A 21727-nucleotide genomic window follows, 5' to 3' on the forward strand; every position below is an offset into this window, starting at 1 on the left:
ATTTCTCATCATATTCAAGAAGTGAAGACAAAACAGAAGCATTTCAACTAAACCGTTCCAGTGGGTAGTTTGCCTAACATTGCTTTCCCGGCAGCATTGTTTCTGAAAATGCAAAGCTGGTGGAACAAAGCAAAAATGCAAAAAAGGAATCTTGAACAGAATGTGAAGCGTGCTGAAGTTACAATGTGTTGCCTTGAGAGACCGTTTTAGTCTGTGTTGGGTTGATGTTTAACTATGGGGTTTAGTTCTGGTCAAACTCAATACGAGCTGACTATTTTTATAGTTTAAGCTGATCTTAGTGATAAACTATTCATAGTGCATTCTTGTGTTCATACTTTATTACCCTCTGACCTGTGTTTTTACCTGTGGCTCCTGATCTGTCCAGGTTTGCACTGGTTTGGATGATTTCCTCACAGAGCATCATCACAAAGGTCTGTTTCCTGTTAGCTCCACATTAGCACCATTTCTACCACAGCTTTAAAGTCCACATAAGCCTCTCCTCTTCCTGTTTAGTCTTGTTTAGTATCTGGTTATAATTCATTTGACAAGACAGCCCTACATGAATATTCACCTTCGATAGATCCTTCTAGAATTGACGTGTCTGGAATGGTTCTGTGCAGAGAAATGTGTGGCGCTTGGCAAAACAGAACAAGAAAAAGGATTTATAAAACTTGTTTATGGTACAATTTGCCCAGCACAATGTTAGATTCAAGAAATGTTTGTTACTTTGCATTTATGCTAATTTCAGTGCAGATTGTTCCGACGCCGTTATTGATACTTGGGCTTTGAGTAAGAACTAAAGGGGGGGGGGGGGGGGAGTGAATACTACAATAATATGCTAATACATCCATTACAGATCCATTACAGATTACAGCTCTGCTACAAAAACTCATTCTCCCATAGACTTTTCAGTTCAGTCGCTCATATACATCAAGCTAGGTTAATGGCCAGTGTAATTCCCAATTTCACAGACAAATCAGTCCACACGCGCAATTCTTTTTTTTATAGAATTCAAGTCAAAACAAGGCCTCAAACTGCAGACACTGCGCAGTATTATAAAATAGCCTATTACGATTCAAATCAGATGTCTCGGAAGATATAACATCACTTTTCCCTTTGAGGCGGACGTAAATTGCAGAAATGGATTACACTGGATTGAATTTCTATTGGAAGAGTGAATTGTGCTCAAAGTTCACACAAGTTCAAAGCTTGAGTGCTAATGTGATGTCCATTTTTAAGATTTTTGAGAGGAGTTTCTTTGTGTTGAATGAACCACGCTCCTTTGTTAGTCACAGTGAATAACAGTTGCACTTCTTTACGATACAACTGGAGCCTCAACACCAGCTCCACTTAAAATATCTGTATAATAAAACATTACAACGCACACCATCTATTAGCCAATAAAAGTATGTATCTATAGTGGGAATAGTGGCCTTAAGTACTGAATAGTTGCTGCCGCTCCCCACAACAGCCTGCTTACGGTAGCTCTCGGATGGAATCAAAGTGAATTGGTAGAAATTAGTGTCTCATTAAATCTTATGAGCTTTATTGCTGCGCAGCTGATGGACCATAACAAAGAGAAAGAGGAGGAGTGGTTCAATACACCCACAACACTAATGTCCTAACATATCTATTCTGTTTAGTAGGTAGTGAAAAGGAATTTATCAAGAAATGGAGGACAAAGAATTGACGAGTGCCGACCGCATTTTGTATAATCAACAGAATTGAATAATTGTTACTTTGACCTTTTAAAGTATATTGAATTCTGAGCTTTAAAATGTGCAGCAGCAGCAGCAGCAGCAGCAGCAGCAGCAGCAGCAGCAGCAGCAGCAGCAGCAGCAGCAGCAGCAGCAGCAGCAGCAGCAGCAGCAGCAGCAGCAGAGGGAATTACCTAGACCTCTCGTTGCTTCCAAACTGAGTTGTAATGATACACTAAAATCATAATAATTTCCCATCAATTCCCGATGGGTCTTTCTGTGTGGATTTTGCATGTTCTCCCCGTACCTGTGTAGGTTTTCTCTAGGTACTTCGGGTTCCCCTACTACTAAAAACATGGAAAATAGTCTCCTCTCTTTAGTGGGACTTAATAGCAGGTCCTGACAGGTGGAAGTTAGCTTGAGCTACATCCTGGTATAATCTCTCTTGATAAGGTTTATGTGCACTGTCCCTGTCTCAAACAAATTAACTAACTTAAATTTAGGTTTTGAAGGTGTTTCTGTTCAATTCCGGTACAGAAAAATGTAAAAAGTATTCAAAATTTGGACAAAAAAATACACTATTATAAGGAATTAGCCTAAAAACTGCCCTATCACACAAAAAAAACAGATGCCTTGCAGTAGGTTAAGTTACTAAACCATGACACAAAAAGCTTTCAGTAAATGAAGTCAAATCATTTCTTGTTTGACTTAACTTCTTTCTCTCTAAAATGGTGATACATTTATGTCTGTTATGTTGAAACATGTATTTTCTAACCGCTTGAGGCAACTGAATTCACATTGGATTATGACATTGAATGCACAGTGTTTATTTACTGCGTCAAGAGATAAGAGTAGCAGCTAAAATCTCTCCGAGCCTCTGGGATTGTGCTGGTTTGATCCGTGACTTCTGCAGAAGGGCCAGAAGTTTGTACAAAGCTCCTATTTTTAAGCGTTTAAAAGCGGCGAATTGTGTAAATCCACTCGAGCAATCACTGCCACGCTCAGAAAGTAGAGAATAGGTCAAGAGAAAAAATGGCAAAAGTTTTTAATTGAAACTCAAAGATATTGTCCGTCGCTTTAGTAGTGCCCCCGAGAATAGTAGTAGTAGTAGTAGCTCAAGTAAAAGAAAACAATAGAAGCAGTTTCAGGCTTTTGAAAACACCCCGTCCAAATAATTTTGCCAAGCACAAAAATTTCATCGACCAATCAGCGGGCAGCATGCACATTTTCACTTGTAAACAGTAAACTGTAAAGGCGGACTATTGTCAAATGCTTCCCGGCCTGATTTAATGATAATATTTCCTTTTTTTTTTAGATTTATTACTAAAATGGCCGTCCCTGCACTCAAAAATGCCCCTCCACATTTTAAAATACTCCGTCCAAAATACGGGAAGACGGGTCTCTATCTAAAAGCCTGAGCAGTTTATACGTTGACTGAACTGAACGTGCTGTACCGAAACAATTCACTACACCTCAGTATGAACTCTTATTAAAATCTTAGGACGTGATAACTCAACTCTTACCACTTCATCAACTCTTCAAACCAATAACTATTCATTGCAATGTTCACTTTTTGCACAAATTTCCGACCATCTGTCAATTTTGTGTACATACCCGAGACCAAGTTTACTCTAATGTATGAGCAAATTAGCAAAATTAGCAAATTAGCATGCCTTATTTGATTTGATATACTTTGCTATACAATCATTATTATTATTATGCATTGTTGTATGTTGCACCTTAACACCCAAATAAGTTCCTGTTTTTTAATTTTGTTCACTGACTGACCTGATTCTGATTCTAAAAGTTCAGTGATGCATTTTTAGTGGCGTTCGACCATACAGTGATGAAAGAAGTTTTGGAAATCAGCCTTTTAACAAACGTGTGGTCTATATTCGATTCTACTATCCCCGTTATGACACGTCTAAAAATGTATGGGAAATGCTGTAGTCGACTTAATAAAAGTTTGAAAATCACAGTAAAACACTCTGCCCTCGGCCCCTCGTCACCCTATCGCCCGCTCACCCAGGCATAAGGCTAATCCACTTTGGGTGTCACTCAGCGTCTTTCCTGTAACCAGCCGGCTGTAACATTAAGGCACCTGTCCAAACGAAGCGTCTCCCAGCATGCACTTCCTCCCTCACCTCTGCTGCCAGTCGTCCGCCGAGGAGCCATTGATGTAGATGTCAGATCAAACGAGAGCCGACACCGTCCCGCTGTGTCACTACAAATTCACTCCGGGTCAAAGTCTTAAACCTTTACACGTTTACGCCTGGCGCTGAAATGAGCTGGCACGCGCAGGAGAAACAGGAGAGCAGACGGCGTCACCGTCAGGGGCATCGGGCAATGTTGTGGTGGCATATCAGCATCGAGACACTTAACGGTCACATTAAAGAGCTGCATCAGCAGGTAGTTTAACTTAAAGGTGCCATAAAATGCTTTTTTTCACGTTTCGTAGTCTATCCTAAGTGTATAATTGATAATAATAAGGGTTGTGCAACACCCTTAACATAATAGTTAAGAAATATCACCCAGACCTTGGACCCCCTCACCAACCCGGAAATGCAGATGGCTTGGTTTGATATTCGCCCCCATCCTTTTGTTTAGCTGTATATGTGATTGAAATGATTTTATTTGCATGTGTCTTTATCTGTTTTGTGATTTTAATGTTTTTCCTGTTGTGTGAAGCACTTTGAATTGCCTTGTGTATGATTTGTGCTCTAAAAATAAACTTTCCTTGCCTTTATTGGGAATTCAATGTAAATACAGCAAAAGTTATTCTTCAAAATATGTTTATTAGTCTTAACTGTCACCTTTGCTGCGGACAACCTGCTTAGGGATGTCCCGATCCATTTTTTTTGACTCTCTATCCGATCATGTAATGTTTGAAATATCCAATGCGATCCGATATCGATCTGATACAGATCTCTGAACAGATATTCTGATTGTTGTTTGTTATTCTGATGTTTTTATTTCCCTTAGTTAAGTCTAACTCGGTCTAATCCTTGTCTATAAAATAAACAAGAATGAAAAGTTGAATTTAATTATTACCAGTATAAAATAGGCCCACTTAAAAATAGCCTAATTTTTACTATAATATTGCAAAATTATGTTTTAAACTCATCCACAGCATCAGAGCATCACACTCGTTGTGACAGAGACACTGGGTTATGTTTTAGAGTTAGCCATCTATTCAAGTTTGGACTACACTCTGTGAGGACATCGCAGAGGTAAAACAGACAGATATTATCTGTCTTTATCATGAGTTTAGCTGAAAAAAGCCTCTTTAGTCCGTGTTTCTTCTGCTCTGGGCTTTAGCCCCTAGATAAGCAGTGACAACTGTAATGTCTGAATAATGAGTGTCTGAGGCAGTAGTTGACTAAAGAAATTCTTGGTTGACAAAAACATGTCTATCAATTAGTCGGCTATCATCCAACCCAAATTGGACTCAAAACCATGTTTTTGACAGTGCATGAGTACAACAACATAAAACTCTATCTCTTCCTCTATTTCTCCCTGGATACAAGCGAACACTGCAGCTCCAGTGTACAGAGGCTGCAAAATAAACCTGTAGCTGCCATAAGTGGAGAAATGGGACATGGTGTGGGGAAATGATGTTTGCAAAGAGAGTGAGAGTTGTTTATCTTCACTGTTCCCATGACAACAGTCACGTGGAGTAGCTATAGGCTGTAAGGGCTGTTTATTCAGATCCCCTTAGCATCTGCTGGATCAGCTACTCCTCCTGGGGTCTTTAAGTTTTTTTAATCATTCAAATTAAATAAATTACATTGATATGCGTTAAATAGCTTAAGGACATACAATATTGCAAATGCTTATTCTACAACCTGCCACCATATTGGTTATATTTGCTAAGGTAAACAATGTAAACATTTATTCCCTTCCCAAATGATCAGTTAATTTTTAGGGAGATTATCACATGCATGAATCTTCGGTCATGTGCATAAGGTGAAACAGGGCCAAAACGCCAAAGCGCAGTCCATCCTAGCGCTGCTTAGAGAGCTGACTTCCAGATCACTTAAAGACGAAATACTTAACATTTTCACCTTACTGAAAATCTCGGTAATTCCCTGTGATGGTTAAATATGTATTCTCGTGGCGTTTGAAGTGTTCATTGTTGCCCCCTGCTGTCTCTGGGCGGAAAACCAGCCTTGCAACTTAAGCAGACATTGACCTGAAGACAACTCGGCTATTTGAAATGCCAATGTGAAATGTTGTTGTACCTGATTCTATGTGTCTTATTATGATAATTGTGATTGTGACTATTTTCTGACAAAGGAGCTGCTGGGGGAGCTTTATCTATCTTAGTTCCACTTTAAAACTTAATTATATATGAATTGTGTACTAAAAGTTGAAAAAAGAGAGAAAAAGAGAAAGAGAATGACTTAACACAAGTAATACAGAAGATGCCGGTAAAGTTAACGGTGTTTATGTTATTTGTTAAGATGGCAACAGCCCAACATATCAGAGAAACAGCAGCACAATTGTATCTGTAGAATAATAAGAAGAAGACTGTGTGGCTCCTCTGTGCTTTAGTTTATGATGTCTTATTCATGTCCAACAAACAACACACAAGCAAAACACACTTGTTGGCTCTGCTTTTGAACAAGAGAAAATAGCAGGTATCTTTCTGCTAAATCATACTAAAATGTACAATGTAGTCTGGCTGAACCGGCTGCTCTGCTCTTTCCTCTTTTTGTATCCCAGTCTTTCTATACGATTGCGGTATGAACGGTGTGTCAGGCGCGACTAAAGTAAAAAGCTTTCTTCTATAAAAAAATATTCTTTTTGACTCTTCTCTGTACATATTTTCACCCTTTCACTTGTTGAAACAGCACTGAAAACTTTCTGGACCGGAGAGGGGCCGCTATGGGCATATTCTGTGTCTTTCTGCAGACAGGAAGAAGCAAAAGTGCTAATTACTGAACCGCTGGCATTGGCATTTGAACACTACATGCATATTAAGGAGCAAAAAACTTTTCTGCAGTGCTTTCATAATGGCGGTGGAACTCTTAACTAATTAGAACGCATTACTTATACAATTGATTAAATAAAATGTGGAAACGTCGAAGGTAACACCCCTGAGCTGGGAAAATTAGCATACATTATTTGTATTAGATGCCCAAATTTAACATGTAAAACTGCATGATATAAAAAGAAAATAACGCAATAACTACTGGGGCTTCCCTCCGAGTTAATTCGATTAAGTCGCAGCAATTTCTGTAGCGATTGCACATCTCATTCACAAAAGCTAGAGATAAAAACAAATTAAATACAGATTAAATCACAAACTCAAGAACCTAAACTCCCGTTCACTGACACACTGTAGCACTCTCCAATATTACAATAAACATATAAAAACCCTGTAAATTTAGAAAGAATAATAGTGTAAATGGTGTAAAAGCTGATTTACACCGGTGCAATACCCGTGCGTCTGCTGTAAGATTAGAATGTGTGAAAACAGTCTGTGCTTACACGACTTCTTCGATCTGTTTGCGGTTCTGCGGTTGAAATATGCAAGGATTACATTTTTGGTGGCTGCCGCAGGGGTATAAATAAAGTTGAACGAGCTTTTATTGGCCAGACAGCCATACGCTAAAGATAAACACAGGAAAACGTTTTAATTGCACTTCACTGTCTCAAGACGAAACCTTTCATACATTCACATTTTTTGCGTGAATGTATTTGATAAAATCCAAGACCAAGAACAGACATTTAATCTTGAAATACAATTTAAAATAATAACAGATTAGAGAACATGGTGAATAGGTGTACGTATGCTAACGCTAACACCTTCAGCTACATGACGCACAGACAGAACTGTGGTAAGTGTCTGGTATGTTAACGTCACATATTAACAGTTATTCAGATAACTATAGCATAAAGAACATGCTAACAAGTTTACCAAAGCATCAGTATTACCCCAAATCACTAAATCCATTGAATTCTTCTTCCTCTGTGTCACTTCTAAACAACTCCACAAACTCCAGAGGTAGAGGAAGTGCAGATTCTTCTTCTGCGTCAATTAGAGCCTAGAGCGCCCTTTTGTGGTTGCCAGTGTGAAAATGACAAATAATATCATATATAAGTCGCTCTGGAGTATAAGTCGCAGCCAAAACTATGAAAAAAGGTAAATGGAATGCACCGAATAGCCAAATGTCAGACGTGCGCCTGACGCGATCGGGCTGGTGTAAACGAGGCAAAAGGCTACACATTTCCTGACAACTGGACATGGATTCAGCTCCCTCTGCGCAGCGAGTGTGGATCTGGCTTGTCCTGGAGTGGTCCTGCAGGAGCGCCCGCCTGTCAAGAGTGTCAGGGCGATGTGCGCTCTTTTTGTCACGAACACCATCGAGCAGGACAGTGGGACGTAAGCCAAATACTGGACCCAGGGGAACGAGACTGTTGTGTGACTTTGTCCCCAGCTCGGGATGATATAGCGCGGCCAAATACGGTACACAGGAAAGAGCGCTGTCACAGTAAAACAACATTACTCGAGTAGATGTTTAATATAGCAATTGATGAAAATGATTGAGTAAAATGACTCACATTCGGCGTTGAACTGAAAATGGACATATTTGAAGGACTATGGACTAAATGGGACGTTTGGTTGGGTTTACGGGTGCCTTGATTTTTCATTCTTTCATTTTTTCACCTTTCTATGTCGGCTTACTTTGATTTTGGTTTTCTGCTCTCTCTCTCTTTGGTCCAATTCTTGTTCTAAAAAAATATATATATTATAAAAAACAGTAAAGCATTAAATATTCCCGCAGAACGTATTAAGAGTATTAAGAGACTGTACAGATTTTCTTTTTAAGGTTACATAACAAGCGGCACGGATAACACAGAGCCTTGAATGGTCCGCTTCCAACTTACCGTGAGTACTCTCTGTTCCACCTGGGCTCCAAAGACAAGCTTTTAAAGAAATAGTGAATGAGATGTCTTTGTGTCTCTTGAAAATGGTGAGAACAGTGTGTGAGTAGCACAGATACTGTGACGACAGTATAAGTATAAGTATAAGTGACTGGGAAAACAACATCTTAGGAAACGATAATTGAATGACTAAAGATTTGCTTCCACTAAAATCCTCCATTTGCAAACCACGAAAGCATTCCATATGTATAGAGTACCGTTTTGGGTCTTCTTTTAAAAATGTTAAAAACTACAAGCCACCCTAACACAATATATTACAGCAGGAGCAAGAAAGAAAAGAAGAACCTGTCCGAGACCTTCTTAGAACAAAGAAATATGGTCTCTGCGGTCGACAGAAATGAACTTTAAACGATGAGACGGTCAAACGCACGGAAACCCAAGTTACCCCGTCGGTTGATCTTTGGTTTCATAAAGCGTAGTCATTGTGGAAGAAGTGAAGCCGGTGCAAAATGACCCAACGTGACCTGTTACACAATCACACGCATGTAACAGAGGCCGGCGCTGGCTGCCTCTGCCCAGTGTGACGGAAGGGTCTGTCGAGGTAATGGGCCGTTCTCAGCCGTGACTTCAGGTCCACACTTTGTCTTTGTGACATTAAACTGCAGAATAAACAGCACATTTGTGAGCCGGTGCCAGGGGGAAAAAAAGAGGAAAGACTCAAAGCAGTGTCTGATCTAAGTCTAACAGTTGCACAGCCATTTGTTCTCCAATCATTCTGTTGTTTTGATCGTGTTACAAAGCAGGTTGTTGTGTGAAATAATTGTAGAAATAATTGTCTGACATAATAGCGTGACTCTCTGCCCGCCAACAAATGAAAACGTAAACAAAGTATGATGTACATTATGATTTTCAAACCGTGAAAGTATGCGTTTAATTTAGGGCTGGGCGATATCGCGATATTCTAAACAATTATATTTCAAAAACGTCTTTCAGTATTGATTTAATGAACACAAACAGGACTTTAAATCAGTGTCGTACAACGCACAAATATTCAGTGAAAGTCAAAACTTCAATCTGATAACTGATAGGGGATTGGCTGTCGACCTCAAAAAACCCAAGCACATAATGGACAATTACACACGTGACTGAATCTCTTCAAATTGGACTCATAGCTAATTAAATCTATCGAAGCGCAGTCGAGTCTAGTGTTCTTTAAAAGCTCACTTCCAGGTTTGCGATCCGTGGTCTGATTTAGTCACAATTAAGAGCTGTTTTTACAATATTCATCGTTGCTACTGCCATCTTGAGGACGACATCCCCAAGACCCGGATAGTGTCCAGAAATGTGTTACTGTGGTCAGGAGGGACCAGTGGACTTACAGAAATCACTGCAGACTGAGCGCTGAGCTGTTTGTTTCAGGTATAGTTAGTAGCTGGCAATATTTCATTTTTTGTTTTGCTTAGTTTACATATTATTGTGTGGCTACATGCTAATAAACGTTAGCCTACTTGAAGACAACTGTTATATTTTAGGATCAGACAGTCACTCACCCGCACAAAGATCAAAACCCATAACTTCTGTCTTCATTGATTTAACATTTTTAAGAAGATAGGCAACAGAATGCAGTGTCTTGTCTTCAACATGGCGGTGACCAGCGTCGTGTGGTCAGGCCAGTCAGTGCAAGCAGTGATTGAACAATAAAAAATGTAATTATCGCATGTCACAACTATATTTAAATTGTTCCGAAATTTAACCAAATAAGCCAAAGAAGCGTCACTTCTGATTCTTGAAGCTTGGCTGGAAGACATAGTGTCTTTTAGTGGCCACTACAGGTCGCTGAGCAGTACTGCGGGAAGCTTGGTTCTTCTTCTCTCCCATCCCTTTTAATTTTGTGGCAGTGTTCAGAGGCCCGTTCATGTTCCATTCTCCAACATGAACTTTTAGGACCAGCAGCTTGTTTTAGAGGTCTGCACATGCGCTTTGAGGACAACACAGCCTCAAACCACGCTGAATAATCTTGGGATGTTTGCAGGTTATGCCCTAGCTGGGCATGTGGAGAGGACAAGTGAAGCAACAGCAGCGGCAAGTGACTTAAAAACTATCTTGCAAATGTTATAAATCCACATACTGATAACAACCCAAGTCTGCTTGCCCATCCATAAAAGTCCCCGCACAGTAGTGGCGGTGACCTCAGATAAGTCACGTGACTGAAACCCATGGATACTCAAGGGGAAAACACAACATTTACTCATTAACAAGAATAAAGCTGGGTACCACAGCTTAGTTAACACCGGTGTTGAATTCAAAATATATTCAGAAATATATTCAGTAGATGAGCAGTGCGCTGCAATTCTGATCGAGATCCAAGCTTGGGTCTTCTTTATTGAGTCTACAATCGGTCTACCCAGTGGCAGTAAAAGCATGGTCTGAATTCAGATTTTTGGGGAAATAAATAAACACAGTTTTTGTGTTAAATGGCATTTTTGTAAAAGTCTGTCTAATGTTCATGGCATTAATAATGAAAGCCATGTTTATTTGTTGTTTTAATGAGAAAAATAAATTAGGTTTTGTTTTTACCATATCGCTCAGGCCAGAATGAGAGGTATTAAAGTGTTTTGTTTTGACTGGTGCTAAAGTTGTTGTCAGAGAAAGGCCAAGTGCTGAAACGCAGCTCTTGACAGCACAACCAAAAGCACAGTAAAGCTGCATAAAACACAACTAGGTTAGTGTTTGGTAAAGACTGAGGCCAGAAATCCACTTAGATTAAACTACAGTGTAATTCCTGCAGTGAAGCTTTAGTTTGCAAAGAGCCTCTGCAGCAGTGAAACCATGGCACTGCATCAGCACCGGGCTCCGGCTCTGCAGACAGCTGCCTTCATGAGCTTGTCCTCAGAGCTGTGGCGGCCGTCCAGACTCCGTTAAAAAGGTCTGTGCTGGAGGTGTTTCCACGCTGAATGTGGGAGGCAGCGGTACTTTCCGTGCCCTTTAAAAGACTCAGACAGCGCGCCTGCTGGGGATAGGAAAATGCCATGATAATGCCACATAAGTGATTAATACAGCTCATCCTCTAAAACCTCATGTGATGCACAAGGATTTGCAATGTTAAGAAATGAATTGAAATGAACAAAATGTGAACAGAGAGATGGAGCAGTGAAGAGTGAGATTAGAAACTGGATTCTCCCCCGTGAGCTTTGTGCGGCTTAAGGGGCAACAGCAAGACCAGTCAGTAAATTGTTAAATGTTAGAAAATCCTAAGCTCTAAACCCAAGAATTGTATTAATATCATCGTCATGATGTCAGGACAATTAGCACAAAATGTCATAATCCTGTCATGAAGTAGGATCTGAACAAAGACTGAAGCAGGTCACAAAATGAGGTGGTTTGTAAATAGAAAATGCATCATATTTCTTCACTTTTGTGGGTAGATCAACTATAACATTAAAGAAACGTTTTAACACATTTCTCATTCTCACATTTCATTGATGGGCAAAACTAACACAGGAAAAAAACGGACAAAACCAGGGCTAAAGCTTAACTAAACCAGGTCCAAGGTTTGATACCAAGGACTAAAAAGCAGGACTAAAGCTAGACTAAAAGAGGATAAAACCAGGGACAAAACCAGGACTAAAGCTAAACTAAACCAGGTCCAAGGTTCGATACCAAGGACTAAAGCAGGACTAAAGCTAGACTAAAAGAGGATAAAACCAGGGACAAAACCAGGACTAAAGCTAAACTAGACCAGGTCCATGGTTCGATACCAAGGACTAAAGCAGGTCTAAAGCAAGACTAATAGAGGAATAAACCAGAGACTACAGCAAAACCAGGGCTAAATCAGGTTCAAAACCCAGACTAATATAATAATAAACTCCAGAAAAGTATCGAGATATACCAGCAGCTGAATTTTAATTTTTTTTCACCTCCAGTTTATTAAGGGCGACAGCGAGACAAGTCCAGTCCATTAGTCCAGAGTAGAGGGCATTGGCTGGAGCAGGGCTGGCTTTGTAAAGCAGAAGCAATTAACCATTACACCTATTATGCTCGGCTCCGGTTCGCTGGGACTAATTGGTTCCAGAGGAAGTCCGGCTAACAGTTTTTTATCAGGGCTCGACAGAAAGAGCAAACAGTGCGTCATGAATATCGTTCGAGGGGGTTTCAAGTGACGGAGACGCGAGCCCGACACAGATATGATTCACTCTGGCTGCCTCCGCCGGTGTCATCAATCAGCGTCTAATCAGGCCATAATCACAGCAGAAAACTGACAGCGGACCGCCGCGCAGCCTCCACCCCGCTCAGTAAATGAATACGTCGCACCTGCTGCAACCGACGGGCTACAACCAACTAATGCGGCCCCCCCCAAGCTTTCTGGAGCATCTATTTATTGACTTGCTAAATCAAAGCAGTAACAACCACGTAAACGGTTCAATACGGTCCTCGAAACTGATGGTGCAGCCACGACGCGTGTGGAGCGAATGAGCTTGTTGGTCGTCTATCAAACTTCTCTCAGTGCCAGATTCTGCAGAAATTGACCCCAAAACTCCAAGTACCGTATTTTCCGGACTATAAGTCGCTCCTTTTTTCATAGTTTTGGCCAGGGTGCAACTTATACTTATATTTATACTTATATACTTGTGATATTATTGTTATTTTCACACTTGCAACCGCATTTCATACTCCAGTGTGACTTATATATGTTTTTTTCTTCTCTATTGTGCATTTTTTGGCTGTTGCGACTTATACTCCAGTGCGACTTATATATGTTTTTTTCTTCTCTATTGTGCATTTTTTGGCTGGTGCGACTTATAGTCCGGAAAATACGGTACTTTGGGGTTTTTAGTTCCAGCATTTGACGTGTTTGGTCCTTGTGTGCTTCTTAAATAATGGCAATTCTGGTCTAGTCTTTATTTAAAACTTTATTCTTTCAACATTTTCAAATGTACGTATTTTTTTTCTCTTTTAATAACAAATAAAAATGACTTTCTATATTAATTTCACGAGCATAAACCAGCTGTAATGAATTAAATGAAGACTTCAGGCGGCTGTGGTCGCCCGTGTTGTTTACTTCTGCTGCCTGGAAGAGAAGGGTGGTGATTTGGCTCTGATAATGCTCTCATTTTTGGCATCCTTGAACAAGAGGTGCGCTAAAGTACTTATTTAGAATGAATCATGTCAGAGGCGGTCGATGCGCTCACCTAGAAATATAAGTCAATGTGGCAAGCTCGGACATGAAAATATATAATGATCGGAGGCACACAAGAGCCGCACAATAAGTTTACAGACACGGTTTGGATTTCAAACCCAGATCAAATTCATTCATTCATTAAAATGTGCTAAGTTCTTTCTACCACATTAGAGTTGTTATTGTATTAGTCTTTGGGTGGAATAAATATTGGTTTGTTCTGAACAATTTTATCACATTTAGGACTCAAATTTCCCGCATCGAGGAAGTGTCGTTGTGATAAATAAAAAGGGAAACATATTATGAAACAGGATCATTTTGTGGTATAAACATCAGTACTTATCTCAATATATTTATCCATCCACACTGGAAAATCTACATGTCAACAATGAAGATTTACCTTGTGTGTTTGTGTGACATGTCTGACTATTATATATATATTAACAGATTAAAGAACATGATGAATAGGTGTACGTATGCTAACGCTAACACCTTCAGCTACATAACGCACAGACAGAACTGTGGTAAGTGTCTGGTATGTTAACGTAACATATGAGCAGTTATTCAGATAACTATAGCATAAAGAACATGCTAACAAGTTTACCAAAGCATCAGTATTACCCCAAATCACTAAATCCATTGAATTCTTCTTCCTCTGTGTCACTTCTAAACAACTCCACAAACTCCAGAGGCAGAGGAAGTGCAGATTCTTCTTCTGCGTCGCTCAGAGCCTAGAGCACCCTCTTGTGGTGGTCAGTGTAAAAATAATCAACATGACATGCGGTTGCCATTGTGAAAATTACAATATCACATATAAGTCGCTCTGGAGTATAAGTCGCACCCCAGCCAAAACTATGAAAAAAGGTGCCTGAAAAATACGGTATGAAAGACCCATAATAACAAAGACAGCGGCATTACTAAATAAAAATGTCCAAAAAGGAAAATAATCCTACATTTTTGTCAATTATAAACTTAATTTGTTGCCTCAAAAATCCAGCATGATATTTCTCTGTATCTTTATACAAATCGATACTAGTCTGGTCACTTGTAATCTTCCCTTGTCAGATTGTTGTAATTGGCAGGTGGATGTGGACAGTGTTGGGAAAGTTCACTTTCTACATGGACTAGTTCAGTTCATAGTTCATACATTTTAAAATGAACTAGTTCACTTTGTAGTTCATAATTCAAAATTTTGAACTAAGTTCACAGCTCCAAAAAATGAACTAGTTCAGTTCTTTTTTTTTCAATATTATGCAATAATTGTTCTAAATTATTTCCACAGCCTATATACAACCACAGGCAGCAATTATTCTATTAGTTTAATGCTGAGAATATGTGTCAGATTTCATCTTCATATCCAATTTTTAATCCTTACACAACCAGGACTTACATTCACATTGAAGGGACAGATTTCCCCCATTTGTTGCTGTCCATTCAGCCCTCTCTAGCAGCAGCACCTTTCAGCCCCACAGTATATTCTCAAAAACATGAGGGAAAACTTGCTAGGCAAAGTTTGCACAGAAATGTTAGATTGTTCCCATCCTCACCGACCTTATCATAAAACTCACCTAACTGGTCGTAGCAGGGGGAATCGTTGCTGTTCTGTTGACTACACGTTGCTGTCGCGTCAATGCTGTTTTTTTTTGTTTTTGTTTTTATGCGCATGCGCAGTGCGGTGTGACACTTCAAATCTCTGTCACCGCGATGACGTATAAAATGACGTGCTGTCCAGCTGTTGCAATCGTCACCCGGTCAAAATGGTGGCAGGTACAAGTTCCCGGATGTACTGGTAATATGCCGGAAGTGAGAACGCATGTATCGCCTCTACAACTGGAGCTCTCACACATTCCAGACACAGGCTCTTTTTGGGCAACATAACAGTGTGTTTTTCGCCTGGAAGTCTCTAGAAATTTGACACTTTATTGAACGATAATAAAAAGAATTTTGCCGTTCACAGACACCAGAATGAACGCGTTCACAGTTTCGTTCGTCAGCAGTAATACCGTTCGTTCAGTTCATGTTCACCAAAATTATGAACGCGTTCAGGTACAACACTGGATGTGGATACCGTCTGTATCCAAAAAAAAAAGGCAGTTTACGAGGAAAAAAGAAAGGCACAAAAATATCACAGTGACCGAAAAACTTGGCCGATTTTTGCAGAATCTGGGATTGAGAGAACTTTGATAGATGACCAATAAGCTCATTTGTTCCACTTGCGTCATGGAAATAAACGCACCTCACTTAAGAAATCATTAGTTGCATCCCTAACTAGTACAATTAATACTACAATCTTCTTCTTAGAATTCACCCTTCCACAGCTGACCAGTAGGAGGCTACGGTCAGTCAGTGTTCGTCCTTGATATTGTCAAACATCACAGTTTTAGATGTTTTTTTGTCATTTTGCCCGGCCCTACAGAGTGCATTAATGCTCCGTGGCTTATAGCGTCGCTTCCTGCTCCAGTTCTATCCGTCGCATCAGAGCTCGCGTCCCCAAAACCCCCCGCGGTTCTTCATCACAATGTCACTCAAACAAACCGCGGCCCCTTGAGTGCTCTGCTCTGTCTGTGCCTGGACTCACTCGCGTATGCACAGTATGTTGCCTCTGTAGTTATCCAAATACAGCGCATCCAAGCATGACTTAGGTTTTTTTTTTTCAGTTTTGCTGGATCTTTTTTTATGTGAAAAGCCACTTGTAATGATGAGAGGTAAGGAGCCAGAGCAGTGCAACAGGCGGAAGGCACAGAGGAGCAGCAGGCCTTCCAGTTGCCTTTGTGTCAACATGATTTCGTCTGAGCCCAAACGGTCACAGCCACGGCGCGCCATTATGCAAGAGCGTTTTCAACATGGCAAACCACAGAAGTGACACATGAAGCAAGCAAATATACAACAAATAATGCTGTATATTTTCTGGTGGTGCTGCAGAACTAATCGTAATCAGATAAAAGTGTCATTTCAAATGTGGCGAGCAGGGATGACACAATATCAAAAAAACATCACAAGGAAAAAACATTCACAATTGGTACTGTGACCAAACAACAGTGAAAGTGAAAGTATTATATTGGAACACAAACAGCCTGATAAAAAAGTGCTTGAAGTTCCCATATTATGCTATTTTTCTCGTTTCGTAGTCTACCCTAAGGACATATTTGGGGGCGTGTTACAGGTACAGGGTGCTTCCTGGAAGATGGGCTGAAACGAGGAAGCGTGCTGCGGCACTCACCAGGCTGACTCATCCTGGTGAGTAGGTCGTCCGAGGGGAAGGATAGAGACTGTTCTCTAGCTAAAGACAGCAGGAATCAATTAGAAAAAAACACTTTGGGAACATATACGAGGTACAAATAGCACTGTAAGAAGATTAAAAGCTGTGAAAAGTCGCTGATATGGGCCCTTTAAGCACTTGCTATTATTGTGACCTATACAAACATGGATTCACAGAATGATCTTGACAACCCTAGTCGCAAGAGTCATTATGCAAAGACAGCCATTGTTTAGGTAAAATGTATAGGGAAAAAATGTATCTTCGGAAAATCCAAATAACAATGAAATACAATTATTGTTCTTATTTAGAATTACGAGTTAGTATTAAGGTTAAGATCTGTGTTTGGGTTGTGTGTGAATGTGGTGACTGTAGAAGAGAAATTGCATCACCTTCTGTTGAATTATGCATTCTTCAAGTTTATGCAAGTTTAAACTCCCAACCTTCTAAAGGTCAATGGCAAATGAACCACTGCAAGAACATTCTTTAAAAAGGACTACTACAGACTGTGACACACAAAGCAGCAGGATTCTACAGCTGGAACAGAATGAAATCATGAATTATGAAAAATAATACATTTTGCAGGCATAACACAGTGACACCATCTACTGCAAAGAGTGGCAGAAGCTTCAAGGAAAACTTGACCGGAAGAAACTTTGGGGCTGTACCGAGGGACTGGGAAATACCTACATTTGTCTATTAGCGGAAAGCATTTCATTATTAACTTGAAATGACACCACCAAGACCATATACAGCCCTTGCCCTTTAATTCCTGGGGTTAACCATTATATCAATAGGGAGCTTTGGTTGGTAATGCATAAATTACTGTAAATGGCTTGGTTTTCGCGGGTGGAAAGCAGACATAATCTTAAAAGCAGCATCACAGAAAATAATATCAATTACACAGCTCTTTATTACATCTATGGATAATGTGAGCTCTTTATAATATCAAAAACATCATTTCACCCACTAAATCACAAACTGAACCATAGATTCAAACGCAGGAGGAAAGCATATGTATATACAAACTAGGAGGTATACAAAGTGTGCCATGATATTACAATTAAAACCGTATCAGACCTTAATTGCTCCGGAGTTGGACTGAAACTTGGCCTGTAGGACTCTTTATCCAGTTTATAGCCACGACATGAGGAGCTCATTAAGTAAACCAGGTCCCTAAAGGCAGCGGTCTGTCGTTTACATTGTGCTCGCTCCACTGGTCGCATTTAAAACCGTGAACAAAGCACGGGACTAAACCTGAGTCAGCACAAATGTGAGCTTAATATAGAGCGTCCTGCTGTGGTTTGGACATGACATGATGCTGCGAGACGTGTGCTGCGGATTCCCAGTGACATTAAAAATAGGCAAACTGCAAGCGGAAAATCAAGGAGAAGATGAGCTCTCCTGTATTCAAACAGCCTCTATTTAGTGTTTAAATCCTGCACAAAACACATACAAAAGTGTGCTAATTTACATGTATGACTCGAAGATACTAGAATGAATGTTGTTAATTTATGATAAGTATAATATCAATATGGGTGCACGGTGGCAAAGGCGGTTAGCGCTCTTGCCTCCCAAGAAGGAGATCATGGGTTCGATTCCTGGACCAGACCAACATCACATGATCTCTCTGGGTGGAGTTTGCATGTTCTCCTCGTGTTACCGTGGGTTCTCTCCGGGTTCTCCGGCTTCCTCCCACTGTCCAAAGACATGTATGTGTTAGGTAAAATTGGTGACTCTAAATTGACCCTAGTGAATGAATGTGAGCGTGAACTGTCTGTAATGTCTATGTCTCTGTGTTGGCCCTGCGACAAGTTGGCCACTGTCCAGGGTGTACCCCGCCTAAGGCCCGAAGTCACTGGGATAGGCTCCAGTCACCCGCGACCCCGAAAGGGAACAAGCGGTAGAAAATGGATGAATGGATGGATGGATGGATAATATCAATATCCATTTTCATTTAAAAAGCAGCTAAAAATAAATTGAATCCAGATCTAACTTATGGCGTTTTTGTTTTATATTTTTTCAAACTTTTAACATGTAGGTAATGATTTCCATAAAATGTTTGACCACAGTTCTGCAAAGGTAAACTTATCAAAGTGCAATTACCATTAAATCAGAGCAAATGTGTAAAGCGATGGACTGAATTTAAACTACACGCTCACAGAAAATAATAAATATTTGCATGGAAGTCGAGGGCTTTTCTGTTGCACTTTGTCCGTGAAACGTGCTGTGACATTGAACCTTATTTAAGTCGACCAAGGAGAATTTCCCTTTTTTATTGGGACTATTTTCTACAACAAATCCAAACTGATTACATTTGAGATTACATTTGAGTCAGCTCCTCACTGAGAAAGTTTAGAGTCTGGCCAAGTGCGGTGAAGTGTCCAACGAGTGGGCAGTCAAATTCAGATCAAAGTCCACTTGGTTTTCTGATTTTGTGGCACATGACAAATGATTAAAAACAGTCAATGTGAGTTTTACTGTATATTTTATCAGACTTATCTGCATCGGCCTGTCCACAGAGAAGCATAACAACAACAACAACACCAACACCACAAAGTAGCACTTGCACCCTGCCAATATATAGCACAGCGCTTCTCTTCTCAAACTATCCTAAATCCTTTTAAAATTAAATCACTGGGTAACAAAGCGGCTGCACACAGAGAACAACTGAAGAGCCACCTGTTAGTACCACAGAACTGCTATCTGCCAGTACCCTTAATGCATTCAAATAAGTCACAATAAGAGAAAATCTGCTCAGAAAACACCAGCTCAAGAGTCTCAGGAGAACAGCAGAAGCCCAGTACAGCAGTGTGGGAGGAAAGAGCAACTTTCTGACACACACAAACACCGGCCTTCTTTGCAAACTTTAGACTCAGCACAACTTTACTCTAGAGCAGAGCCTGCAGCTCACACAGGTGACATTTAGAATCATATAAAAATGCACTCACAGGTTTGAAGTCCTTGGGGCTGCACTCCTGGCCTTGGTAGCGGCAGTAGAGCATCATCTCCTGCAGATCGTGACCGACTCGTTCCATGAACTCCTTCATGCTGAAAGGCGTGGGCTTGTATGCCGTGAAGTTGGACTTTTCCTCCAGGAAGGCCAGCACATCCGGCTCGGCCAGGTGCGGCTGAGGGATGGCCAGGTGCACGTCCAGCAGGGCCAGCAGCTCCCCGGCGTGGTACAGGTCGTTACGCGTCAGGTGGCTGAAGCGATACGCGTTCAGGTTACAAATGGTGACTGCCGGGAACACCAGGATGCTGGACGCCACGGCATCTAGACTGGTCACGTGAGGGTACGACAGGAAGTACGCCAGCCGCTCTGAGCTCTCCAGAGCCAGCATCCCCAGGCAGGACAGCAACGCCAGGGCCCAGAGGAGGCGCCGCACAGTGGGGCGACCAGAGGGGAAGATGAAGCTCAGGCCGTGCAGAGTGCTGGAGCGAGCAAAAGCCTGCCATGAGGAGGGCCTCAGGCTGGAGCTGTTCTCACTGCCACACGCCTCCTTCAGGTCCATGATGAGCACCGCAGCTCCTCAGCGCTGGAGCCAGTCTCACACCTACAGCAAGACAAGATGCAGAATCTATTATAAGATAAGATAAGATATTCCTTTATTGTCCCACATGGGGAAATTTCATTGGTGCAACGCAGGTAGATACAGAGGTAGATACAGAAGAACAGAACAGATCACTTATAGGAAGTCTGAAAAACACTTTCAGTAGAAGATCTCCTATAAATAAATAAAAACTCCCATAGACAAATGAATAAATAAATACATAAATACCATTGCATGTGATCACGACAGTAATTGCACATGAATATGTGTCACGACAGCACATGAATTGCACATGAATTTCAACAGCAATTGCACATATGACAGAATTGCACATGGTTAGTTCAGTATTGCGAGTGTTCAGTACTAACAGTTTTTGTTATAAAGTCTGACAGCAGCAGGAAGGAAAGACCTACGGAACCTTTCCTTCACACATCGAGGGTGGATCAGTCTCTCACTGAAGCTGCTCTCCAGAGCGGAGAGTGTCCTGCAGGGGGTGACACTCATGGTCCAGCATAATATAATTATATAATGTTAAGTGAAGTTAGCTAAAACTGCTCTTCAGCGCCTTAATGACATTTAGAATGAGGAATGACATGGATCCAACAAGTGGGCTGTAATAGTAAGTCACATCAAAAATGTACTTGGTTTTCTTATTTGGTGAAGCATAGCACTAATATAAAATCTTGGTTTGACTTGTGTTTAATCAGCATGGCTGGTCGTCTGCCAGAAAGCCATAATCCAGTCCCCAGAGAAGTATTATATTACACCTCACAGGTTCCCAAAAGAAAAGGCTTTAAAGCTCCACCTGCAAGCTACATCTCTAGAGAATGAAGTGAAAGCACCATGCATGTTAATAGTTCAATGAACTTTCTGTTCATATTTACTACACAGTATTTTACAGTACAAAACTGACTCATACTAAGAAATACATGCACATAAGCCTAATCCCAAACTTCCAGGAGCCTCCCTGGTCTCCTCAGTCGGCTCGATGTCTCTGACACATCCCAGAGGTGAGGGCTCGGTGTCCACAGAGCCAGAGGTGAGAGGCACTTAAGAGACTCTAGCCAATCACTGCGGAGTATTTAAGCCACTCATCAGCATCAGCCACACACACACAGCACCGCCGTCCCTCGTGCATTTGCACACGGACAAG

General features: G+C 40.9%; 1 protein-coding gene across 1 annotated transcript in view; it reads right to left on the minus strand.

Moving 5' to 3' along the window:
* The window catches only part of asic2 (acid-sensing (proton-gated) ion channel 2), a 472730-nt gene that overhangs the window by 450727 nt on the left and 276 nt on the right, over positions 1 to 21727 (minus strand). Inside the window, exon 2 of the mRNA XM_072442937.1 lies at positions 19972 to 20577. Coding sequence (XP_072299038.1) covers positions 19972 to 20535 — 564 coding nt within the window. The 5' untranslated portion in view covers positions 20536 to 20577. The remainder of the gene's footprint in view (positions 1 to 19971; positions 20578 to 21727) is intronic.

This window comes from Eucyclogobius newberryi, unplaced genomic scaffold (assembly GCF_026437365.1).
Source record: "Eucyclogobius newberryi isolate DKJ021-1_F unplaced genomic scaffold, fEucNew1.0.hap1 SCAF_13, whole genome shotgun sequence".
Taxonomy (NCBI): Eukaryota; Metazoa; Chordata; class Actinopteri; order Gobiiformes; family Gobiidae; genus Eucyclogobius; species Eucyclogobius newberryi.